The sequence below is a fragment of the Hoplias malabaricus genome, chromosome 8 (assembly GCF_029633855.1).
Source record: "Hoplias malabaricus isolate fHopMal1 chromosome 8, fHopMal1.hap1, whole genome shotgun sequence".
Taxonomy (NCBI): Eukaryota; Metazoa; Chordata; class Actinopteri; order Characiformes; family Erythrinidae; genus Hoplias; species Hoplias malabaricus.
In genome coordinates, this window is record NC_089807.1 from 19,749,970 (window position 1) to 19,762,280 (window position 12,311).

Genomic DNA, 12,311 nt, shown 5'->3' on the forward strand with positions numbered 1-12,311 from the left:
GTGGCCCAGGTGTTGTTAATGGAAACGTCAAGCAGAGGAGCCATAGTCCCATCTCCCCTCAGCCACAAGGACTTCTCGCGAGAGCTACCGGACTTAGCCAGGTCGTACCGGAGCGGCGCGCGGGAGCGGGAGCCCGCACGGGAGTGACGGCGGCGCATGACGTCACTGAGTGAGCGAAGGAGCGAGCAACCCTGAAAGTCAACAACGAGCAGCAACGGCGGCGGCGCGACGAGCCGGCGGACACACGGACAGAGAGACAGGCAGACGGACAGCGGGGAGAGGAGCTGCACCGCCGCCGCGACTGAGCTGGTTTGGTGAGCGGTAGTCAGCTCTCCTCACTCTCCGCGCGTTGAGCGCATATCTTGCGGCAAAGGAAGAGCTCGCAGTCCGCCTCATAGAAGGGGGTTTACCCGGGTCTGTCCCACCACCAGCGCCTGCAGGTAAACAACGTAAAGACACCGAAAGCAAACCCTGCACACGGTAAACACATTGAACACAGAGTCGGGTGGAAGCAGAGGGCGCTCCGCTGCGGTTGTCAGTGAGCGGCTCTCGCTGCAGGTTCACAGCCGCTCCGCTTTCCTCTAAACCCGCTCAGAGGCGGAGTGTGGAGCTGATGGATGCTGCGGCGCGGGGCTGAGTTATTAGCATCAGAAGAAGGTGGTGCAGTCGTCCGCTTCACGGCCTAGTGATTGTCCTCCATAAGCAAACAGACCCGTCGCTGGTGCTGATTTCACTGCAGTCTGACAACCTGCTGTAAGCCCTCTGATAGCACAGCTCTCTCAGGCTCAAATGAAGATCAAACACTGAGGATTCTCTCACACTCCCCCTTCCCAGGTAACGTGTAGATAATCGTCGAGAGGAGCGTCCTTATGATGTCTGTTCAAACAGACAGTAAGTGACATGTTTACATGTGTGACGCTCCGCGTTCATGACAGTGTTTATCCGTGCTTACTCAGGCATCGAGTCTCTCGCTAATTAAAGCACCGACAACAACACGGGGTTAGAAGGCTCGTCTCGTCAGCCATGATCGTGGTTGCGTCGTTGCAAAACACAGCTGAGTTATATCCTAGGAAAACAAACACACACTAGGACCGGCGCACACAGGCATTGTGACCAGCATCTGGACGTTGTGATGACTGTCATGCTTTATGATGATGGTGTGACGCGATTGTTAGTACATACCCTGGGCCCAAAGAAACGTATCTGGAAATCGATGCCACGCATAAAGTATAGAAATTGTTGGATTAGCGAACAGAAGTGGCGTTCATATTAATCAGACCTTAATTTTCTTCTTTGGCAGGGTCCAATTTTAAAAGCAGCTACCTGATCAGCACATGCCCAAGTGACTAACACATTGTGATACAGATGTAGGCAAACACAGCTTTAAGGGTCTTGTCTTAGGGCAAGGGCTCATCTCTGTGCTTTTGTGTCCATTTGGTTATGTCAGCAGTCATTATGACAACCAGGACATTTCAGCCTAGTCCTTGGGTTTCAGTTCTGTTCCAGCTCCTAAAGTCTGGGACAGGTGGGCACTGACCAGCTCAAGTTTGCTTACCTGGCTGAAATGATCTAGACCAGAAGGAAGACATGAAACAGCAGCAGATATCCTCCTAAGAAACAGACCCTTTATGTTATTGGGTATGTTATGTGGCTTTATCTTTGAGTTAGATCATAGAAAAGCTGGGTCCATGCAGTGATATTGTATCTGGGAGCTAATAAGGAAGCTGATAAAAAGAATTCTTAAGTCATGTGTTCTCTTTTGCATCCAGCCTGTTAGGATGGCTTAAAAAAAACAAATACATTTAAGTGACAGAGCTTATCGGGAAGTGTTTTGTTTAATTATATCTTGGACCTTGCTTGACCCACAGCTAGGTTCCTGTACTGCTTTCGTGAATTAAATCTATGTATTTTAATATTAACCATGAGTGTGTCCGATTTGTAATCAGACTCAAATTGTGATCAGTTTGTTGCAACATGTCCTGAGCAATTCCCATCAGTAGTGAAAAGTTGGACAAGTAGTCTTAGAGGCTTGATGGGGTGCAGAGCAGTTTAAATGTAAAATTAGGTGGAAAGTTATTACTCTTCTATGCGTATGATTTCGTTTTAGGAAATTGGGATTTGATGTGTTCGTGTTCAGACTTCTACTAATGAGTTCTTTATGGGGATATAGGGCATGCTTTATCTTGTTCATAAATAAACATTATTCCATCCATTCCAGGCAGCGCTCAAAGCAATCAGCAAAACAAACGTGTATTGACAGAACAAGTATTAAATGAGTTGTTTCTTTTTGTAGGGACACAGTTCCGCTTTCTTTACAGTGAACATGAGAGACAGAGAGAAATCATAAGCATAAATGCAAGAATGTGTCTCTTTTTGAATTATGGCTGTGGCAGATTAGCGGAACTCCTCTGAGACCACAGACATCCACATCCTGCAGTGTTCATTCAGAACTATTTCATTTCCTCCATTCTGGTTTGCAATCTTAGTTTCTGGTGCACTGGATGTATGACTCGTCCACATTCACTGAATGAATGTTGTAGACGCCCTCATTATATGTTAATTTCCAGTTCAGTAATTTGGCTACGGATTAATCTGATATTATAGGATAGAAGATTATACTGTCTTAAGCCATGTTGAGCTCTGTTATATACTGTAAGTTGTGATAATTCTGGTTACTACCATACCAAACAGTGAATGCCATATGTCTCAAAGCCAAAGTTGCAACTTATGAAGAGTGCATTCTGTAACTCTTATGCTACAGAAATATCTCTTATTCTCTAGATTTAAGAAAGCAGTCAAGTTATGCCCCTTTTTGAAAATGGAAAGATTTTCTAAATACTGATTAGCAATCTCCATTCCTCACTATCCATTAACTCCCAAATGACGAGAGAAACATGCTACGCTCGAGTACTTGTACGTTGCTCATTGCTGCCCTCTAAAGATGTGTTGTTGTTTTGTAAGAGCCAGTTTACTTTCCGTTTAATATAATTAGCATAAACACGTGATTTTGAAAACTAACAACTGTGGAAAATAGTTACAACCAACTCAAATATTTGCAGCATAAACGTATTGAAAAGTACTAGATACTGCTGCAGGGAGTGAGATGCTATGATCTACTGTGTTTAATGAAATGTAAAATTTAAACATAAGATGTGAGTGTATTCCTGTTTATGTCAGTAAGAGTGTAGGTAAAGCTTGCCCAGGCAGTCTTGACTGTGCTTGTGAGAGCACTGAAGAGGAGCCTTTGTATGTCAGTGCTACCAGAGTCTCTCATACCTTGGTTGCTACATACCAATGATTAGATTTGAATCAAGGCTGTTTCTTATTTAAGTGTGGCAGCTGTGTGTTCAGACACTTTACCAGGCAGAGACTCTAATAGTAGTGTTAGTTTTGGTAAAACGATGAATGTTGTTTTAGAACAAGCTGGTGTTTTTTTTTTTTTTTTGTTAAGTCTTCTCTGTTGGTCTTATTGAAAGTGTTTGCAGTTTGCCTTTCTTCTTCACCTGATGAATTCAGGATTAACTGCTTCTAAAGGTGGTCTCTGACAGAACTAAACAGCTCTGATATTTGGCTGAGATACCTGGGAAAACTGAATTTGAGTGGCTGAATAAATGAAACCTAAAAGCTTCCTGAAGCAGTATCATATTACTAGGACTTTATTTCCATTTGTAAACACATCCTTGAGGGATGTGGAGGAACATATCAGAAAAACAGTCATGATGACATGGTTCATCAGAGGTCTTTGAGAACTTTACTGGCTTGTTTTGCTGCTGCCTTGGCTTCAGGTTTGCAGGCAGTTTTACTGCCAAGAGTTATGGTCAAATTTAGATAACCATGTTGATCAGTTTTGACAAAATGATCTAACCTACATTTCTGTCAAAAAAAATCATGATTTATATTTTATAATAATTTTCACAAAGCTCTACAGTGTGTACAAAGATGTTTTCCTGCTACTGTACAGATCCTTGAAGCGGGTGTTTATTGTTTGTTTTGGTTTTTTTGGCCTACAAAACTGCTAGGTGCAGAGCCAGTAATGCATTATGATGCATAATAATTCACCACACTAGGAAGCTACAAAGTACATGAAAATATGTAATTATTTTGCAATAAAGTTGGTTTTACAAAAGCTGAATTACAGAGGCATGTTCCAAGAAGGCAGCTAGTTATAGTGGCGAAGGGATCCTCTTTGTTTGTGCTTAGTATTCTCTTCGGGGTGAGCTAGAGCAGACCAGATTCATGAAGGGAAGCTGTGGGTTCCCTTTGTTCTGAAACAGCATTTACATTAATTAGGTAAATGGAAACCATTTACAGCTTTAAAGAGATGCCGCAGTTTGTTTCAGGCCTACAGCTCTATTGTATTTGTGCTTAACCAGAGTGGTATAAGGTGCTTTATCATTTGAAATGATGTTTGTGTGCTCAAGAATTTAGGACACTGACAAGTCTTTATACAGGTCCTTTATATGATGCATGGGTCAGTGTTGCTTTAAAGGATTTTTCACTGAATTAATCTTACGTTTGAGTCCATAAAAGAGAACATTGCTGTCAAAAAGTAGTCAATTACAGCAGTGCTAAGTAATGAATGATATTTTTACTGCTGTAATTGTAAACATCGGAAGGAGGGGATTGAACTCCGTTCCCTGTTGTCATAAATAAGTGTGTTATTTCTCCAGCTACATACAGTATTAGTTTATCATTCACTCTTACTTCCTTGGCACATTAGACTTGTTGACCATACATTACTGGTTAACTGTCAGTCACGTGGTTTAGCCACATGGCTTGTCACAATGTCTGAGTAACACAATAACCACAGTCGCCCAGGCCACTATAGAAATGAAAAACAACAGTCATGTTCATGTTCTTGTTCACATGGGTGACTGTGGGTGCCTTTGTTTTGAATCAGCATTTACATGAGTTGGGTAAACGGAAGCCATTTACAGCCTTAAAGCAATAAAAGTTTAGTTTGTACCAGCAGGTGTACAGTTATCTCAGCAGAACGTACTATTGTACTATGAGTATGTGCACATACTTTTAAGTCTATTGTTTTTTTTGTTTTTTTTTTTGGATGACCTAACCTGCAGTCCATGTGACATCCCTTTTAGCCCTCGGCTCACTCATTAGTAGTCTGTGCCTGGTTCTCTGTGTAAAGATGTTCATGGCAGTGTCCCGGCTGTGGGGAAATCCCATATCTTCAAACCTGGCGATCAGAATGGTTTTGAGCAAAGCTTTCTCCTGTTTGCAGAATCCAAGAGTATCTTACTAAGGCACCTTCCTGATTTGTTCTGCAGGAAGTGTTGGAGTTTTGTGTTAGATAAGAATGTAATCCAAGGAAGAGTGAGTGAGATGTTACCTTTTGAAGTGATTATTAATATGCTGGTCCTGCAGCTTACTGTAGTTATGCACAGTGCATATAGATTCTCTGCAGTTTATCATTTTGCTGATATTGGCATTTGACTTGAGCTAAAAAAGGGGGAAAGGAAATGCAGGCATTTTAGGGTGACAGCTAGCCTATAGCCTGCTTTTTCACTGGCTCATGTTTGCAGGCATGAGTATTTATTCAGGGACTGTTTTGATTTAGAACACTCTCTTGTACTCACACATTTTCTTAATTTAAGCAGCTTTACATAGGCTAGTTTGTTCCCATTACTTTTTTATTCAAGTGTTACTGAAAGAAATTAGCTTCAATTCATTTTGTAAATACTATTGTTAATTTAAGGTAAAGGAAATACAGATAGAGTAAATGGCCAGGGCATGAGAACACCATTTGTAATTAGTGTGTTTTGCTGTTTCAGGCACACTCCTTGCTAACATGAATACATCAATGCATATAGCCATACAATTTCCACTGATAAATGTAGATGGTATAATAGGTTAGAATAGATACAGCAAGTGTTGTATAGCTCTGTGATTTTCAATGTGGTACTGTTATATGATACCACCTTCACAACAAGTGAGATCATCAATATTTTGTGTTGCTGGAGTTGCCCTGATCAACTGTAACTGTCATAATAACAGCATTTAAATCTTAGTTTGGTGGATACCAGAGTTACACTGCATGCCCAAACACATAGTGCCATCAGCCAATTCTGGTGGAGGAGGATTAATGAACTAAGGCTTCATGTCTTGGTCTGGGTTTCCTTGGTTCTGGTTCTACAGAATACAATATGATATTATTTTACAATATAGTATAGTGTTGTTATATACATTAAAGCACCTGTGAAACCGGCTCTGACCTCACTAACTCTTTTGTGATCGAATAGAATTGAGTCATAATTTGTCATAATTTACTTTAAGGCCTTCCAAGAATGGTGGATGGTCTTATAGAAACACAGAGGGACCAATTCCAAGTTTATGCTCATGATTCTGAACTGAAATAATCAGTAATCATATCAAAGTATCTGGGTATACAATTAATCATTAATGCTCTGACAGGGATAAAATGGTTAGAATAGAACAGTTCTAAAAGTGATCTTTCATTGAGCCAGCAGTGAGTGATTCAAATATTAAGGTCATTCATATTTGTTATTGCTCTGCAATAATATTCACTTCATTGTAATGATCAATTGCCATTGAAGTAAGGCTTTGCAGCAGTACTGTATCATTTATGACATCAGTATAATTTTTAATACATGACTACTATATCTGAGTCTTGGTAAATTACTGTTATTTACAAAATAAACAAAGCTTTATAGATTTCTTCTACTGAACATTTGAAAATGTTCTATTTATAATGAAATGCATTTTTACATTTATTTTGTTGCAATAGTATGATCTTGAGATTATTCAAATATTTTTCAGTGATTTGTCACGTTGCTAACAATAACATTTTGACAAAAAATGCTCTGAAACATCGTGATAGTCTAAGTTTGAAGGGCTGTGAGTTTTCCAGGGAGCTTGCTTGAGCAGGATAATATAATAAGTACAAAGCCCAATTTGAATGAAATGATTAAGGCTTCTGTCTTTTTAAATACTGCAGGGAGTGGTGCTATTTTACTGTTTCATTATTATTTCTGCTCTTCATTAAACCACAGTTAGTTTCGACCCTGCAATGTGTGAGAGAGAGAGACATTCCAGGAGTGTCATTGTTGCACGTTATAGCACTCCCTCTCGTGTTCTATTGCTCAGTTATGTCATGTTCACTACAAGGTTCCCAAGGCTAAAACCCGATAGAATGACATTATTAATGTTAATAATGTTATAATTAACACCTTGTTCGCTAGCAACAACAACTTGCAGCAACTTATTAATTTAAAACAAACATGCAGTAACAAAATTATACAGTGTAATGTATATTAAAGATGAGATTTACTTAATTATGCATAATTTTATGTTAATATATAGCTAAATCTTTCAGCAAACTTAGTGTGACAATACCATATAATGGATATTACAGGTTTACATCTGCAGGACCATGTCTTTGATGGAAATGGAACTAAGCTTTCTATCAGTCTGAGAGAGAGGGAGAAAGATGGGAAGAGAGAGAGAAGAGGGATATGCAGGAGCTGAGGGGGTGGAGTAGAATAGCACGATACATTTCCTCCACCGCTTTGCCATACAGACAAGGGCAGTGCGTCAGACTGAGTCACAACTGTCTCCAGCTATAAGAAGTGCTGGTGTACAAGGACTCTGAATGTGTTGTGCTCTCAGAGCTCAGCCATACTGGAGGTAGATGGCTTTTGAAAGAGGTATATAGAGAACCGCCACAGTATACATCGAATGGACTTATACGACCTTGGGGAAGGCAACATTGACGAAGGAAGAGCTTCGTCCAAGCTGACATCCTCCCTTTCTTTTGATTAGCTTGTTTTATTTATTTATTTAGAATATTTTCCAACGATGTACGCAGTAACTCTAGTGTGGTGTATCAACGGCAGCAAAAATTCTTTCAGTACCACTCTATAAAACATTAATTAATATCATAGTATGAAATAAGTATGGGAAAGTACGCTTGTTGAAGGAGAAACAACAAAAGTTCTCTTTAGACAAGCTAAATTCTCCCTTGAGGGAGTGTAGTTGAACCCAATCCAGCTTTATCTCAGTGCCTTTTTTTTCCCACCCCTGATACATGAGCATCTTTGGAATTGAACATTCCAGTCAGATCACGACAGCAGCCTTGATGCTTCACACAGCTTGGCCTCACCTCATAAGACTTTCCTGCTACAAATCAAAGAACAAGGACCTCATTGATGCTTGTTTGGTCACTTGTATTAAAAGGCCTCTATCAAATAACAGATTTATGTTGCATTTAGATGCAGTTCAGACTATTTTTTGACAGGTCCCTCCTACGAGGAGCCTTTTATTCAGCCCAGATTTTCTCACTTAAGTTTACATTACTATTTTTAGCTGAATTGACAAATGCTCTGTTCATGTCCATAGGCGTTAATTTCTGAAATATCTGTTTGTATTTATTCAATAATATGTAATGAGTTTGTATGCATTAGTTAAGAGTTATTTTTTGTTTCATTAATTTGTTCATTGATTAATTTTCTGGATAATTTTTCATTTTTAAAATTGTGTATTTATTTTGTATTTCGTCTATCAATTTTAGAATTTTAAAAGATTCTACTTTCTCAGTTTCATGCTAGTATTATAACAATATTTGAGTTATAACAATAACTTGCTGTTGCATACTCCTTTTAGTTTTTGACATCTATACACATTTTATATAGTGTATAGGGGGGGGGGGGTTATAAAAAATATGATCACACAAAGTTTTTAATTAATTACCATGTCACAGCCATGCTCTATACAATCACAAGGAAAGATCTGGTTCAAATAAGTCAGATCGGTCAGAAAATTGACACAGAAATGACAAACATGTGTATCCATGTAAGGCCCATTGCTTCTGTTCAAACTGCCACTAACAGAACCCCACTGAATGGCTTGATGTGCTGGAGGAGAATGAAAACTGCCCAGATCTGTCACATCAGCAGACAGACACCTAGCTAGTTAGCAGCATGAGCAGAGAGATGAGATGAGTGGCTGTCCTTCCCGGCTAGTGAGCAAGGCCGGTTGTGCTGTCTATGACTTTTGGTCTTGGGTGGCTGAGACCTCCCCTGGGATGGAATCAGTAACATCCTGATGATAGGGCCAAGTCTTAGGCTGCTGCACCACTTAGGAACCATATTACACTTGTTTTAAAAACCTGACTTTAACGTTGTTGAATAGGAATAATATAATGAAGATTAAATTGGGTGTGTGCTTAAATGCGGGTCCCTGAGCCAAATAGAATTGTTTCTTAGAGTTAAAAATATTTAAAAGTGTACCTCCCTTGCTCTCTCTAAATTATACCATAATAAAATCTTTTATAGGCTTGTTTGTTTTGAGCGGAAAATAACAAGACTATGTCTTTGTTTATTAGATTGTTTATTCTGCTTTATAATAAGGAGTGTTACGTTATCTTACTTTTTGTTGCCCTATGTGTCTGTTTTGTAAGTGCATGGGTGAGTTGAGAGGGTCAGAATTTTGCTTAGTTGATTATTGAAATTGGTGCCCATAGAGGCCGCCGTACTGTTGTGGATCAATACATGTAGGTACTGTATCTCTCCTGTAGCTTTAGTTTATTCCCATCTTTGTAAATTGTAAATGACTGACACTGGAAAACATTTTTTCTAACTTATTTTTGTGTGTGTGGGTTTGAGTGTACAGTGTGACTCATGACATTATTGAAAATCTATTTCTGCTGGAGTACTAGGAATACCGATTATAGTTCTCTTTACCATTCTGTTTTAATGAGACTAGAATTCATGTTTATTGACCAGGAGCCTACCGCATAGCTCTGTGGTCACTAGTTGAAGTTCAAGTCCATAAGTCAAGAGGTCAGTTCACGATTCTATAGCCGTAAGGCAAAGTGCACATTCTGGAGAGTAGATAAGCTTGTTTTACATGAATTCACATGTACATTGAATACATCTCCTCATATCTGAAAGCAAAGTGATGAGAGTAGGTAAGAGTCCAGAGATGGAAAACCGCTTCTCTTTATGTTGTACACTAAACATTGTTTAATAATCTATAATAGACATGCCGGAGGAAAAGATGCAGCATGCCTTATATGCTGAATATTAATGATCTGTCAATATTTCCTGCCAGTCCAGATAACTGCTATTCAGAATGCTGTGTTGTAATATATATAGGAATACAGGGAATTGAGGATGTTACCATTTCTTCCTGTGTTTAAGTCACGTTACGCACCCACTCATTAAATATGCATCAGTGATTGAGCTGTGAACCTTAAGGAATTAGATTTTAAATCAACCTAGAGCCTGAAATAAAATGAGTTCAAAGAAGGTCACACCATCAAAATGCATGACTCATTCACAAAGTTGACAGTCCTAAAAAACACCCCAACTTTCAGTGGAAATCAAAGTACAAATATTTTATTCCAAGTATTTTTTGTGTATTTCTATTGGTCCATTCATCATGAAATGTTCACACATTGTGAAGATAACACTAACCTGGCTGCTGTGTTTAAATCATGGAATGAAAAGTGGAGATAAATGTTTTTCTTTGGACAGCAATGATATGGTAAATTGGGCAGAAAATTATCTTTGCTGATATGAAAGCTGTGGAGAAGAAGCCAGAGTGTTTAATTAACGATAATTATGCTTTTATACAACATTTCTGCATCTTATTTGCCCAAATTATATTTTGTTAGTTTGTGGCTCATTACATGTTTTTTTTTTTTTTTAGCTCCAAAGCACCAGACCCAAAAAAAAAAAAAACTTGCAACAACTGGTTTAAAAAATGATGTAGTTCTGCTGTCACATTATTTTTAGAAATCTGCTACAGGAGCTGAAGTTCAGATATTATCATATAGAGCATTAATAGTGTATCTATCTTCCATCCATCCATTTTCTGTTAAGATTTAGCGTGCTCAGGTCTGAAGCCTACCTGGATCACTGTGCACAAGGTGGGAACACACACCCTGGACAAGGCGCCAGTCCATCACTTGGCATCACACACTCACCAGGTCATTTTCTGTTTTATATATGCTAAATGAAAAATAAGGGTGATCAGAGCAGCACAAAGAGGAGTTACTTGATTATAGTTATTCATACAGTTACTATAAAAAAGAATCTCTTATTATAAATCCCATTTGGCATTCTACTTGATAGAAGGCTTTATTTATATTGGAATGTTCACAGGAGTTCTGCCCTGTTGCTAAACATAGCAGCCTAAGTCATTCTCTGTAGGATTTGTGATATAAATGCTGTGGTATCCACTTGGCTCTTGAGCACATTCTGAAAGTAAACAGGGATGAAGTGTGTGAGGTGGTGAAGATGAATGAGGGGAGATGGAACCAGCAGGCTTGTTTTTCAGACTTGCTTGCCGGTTGGGTAAGAATATGGGAGGGGATGAGGGGGTCGAGAACGAACAATCCATGCATTCCATTTTTTTTCTGTGTGTGTGTTTGTTCTAGGCTGACTCACTGCTGAGGAGTGGGAAGGTCTGTGGAGAGTGTGTGCAAGCAAGGAGAGAGAGAGAAGTGTCGGAAGGAGGGGAAAGCCTCCATAACGGCTTCGGCAGGAGAGGGAGAGAGAGAGAGAGTGAACCGACGAGAGAAGCGACAGAGAGAAAGAGTGCAAGTGTGTGTGTGTGTGTGAGCGAGAGAGAGAGAGAGAGAGAGAGAGAGAGAGGGAGAGCACCAGTCAGGGAGGGAGTGAGTGAAACGCTGACCCCTCCCCTCCCCTCTTCCTCTCCTCTCCTCTCCTCCACCACCCCCCCTCCAACCCCACACCTCCCCACTCCTTCTGGAGCTGGCGTGTAGCAGCGGAGAGCACACCGTGACAGAGGCATCATGAGCGATGTCACCATCGTCAAAGAAGGCTGGGTGCAGAAGAGGGGTAAGTGCCTTGGCCGCTCTCAGAGGCTCGGTTAACTAATGGGGCTTGGCTGTGTGCGAGAGTGAGCCTGAGTGTGAGAGTGAGAGTGCGTTTGTGTCTCCAGGGACTGGTTCCTCTATCATGGGTGGGCTCTGCTGCTGTAGTATGCCACAGCATGGCTTCTGTCTGCTTGTGCTGGATGCCGGGTAGCGTGGGTGTGCCTCTGTGTGTGGGTGTCTGTAACTCTATTTTCTCATTAGATATCCATGCAAGGAAAGCACCAGAGTGAACACATGTTATTGTACGTATAGGTGAGGGTGTGCTTTTGTCTATGTGTCTGTGTCTCTGAGTGCTGCATTCAGACCAGTTTACATCGTTTCTCTCTCCAGTGCCTGCTACCTTTTGAAGGCTTGGGTTCTGAACATGCCTGCACGCCTGGGTGCACATATACACATAGACTGAGGCTAAGAGCAAGCTCTAGTCATACAGCAA

General features: G+C 40.2%; 1 protein-coding gene across 2 annotated transcripts in view; it reads left to right on the forward strand.

Annotated features, from left to right (window-relative positions):
- The window catches only part of akt3a (v-akt murine thymoma viral oncogene homolog 3a), a 103,940-nt gene continuing 91,629 nt past the window's right edge, over positions 1–12,311 (forward strand). Inside the window, exons 1-2 of one of the 2 annotated variants that reach the window (XM_066678995.1) lie at positions 1–440; positions 11,417–11,840. In XM_066678995.1, coding sequence (XP_066535092.1) covers positions 11,795–11,840 — 46 coding nt within the window. In that variant the 5' untranslated portion in view covers positions 1–440; positions 11,417–11,794. The remainder of the gene's footprint in view (positions 441–11,416; positions 11,841–12,311) is intronic. The other variant, XM_066678996.1, reaches the window with a different exon arrangement.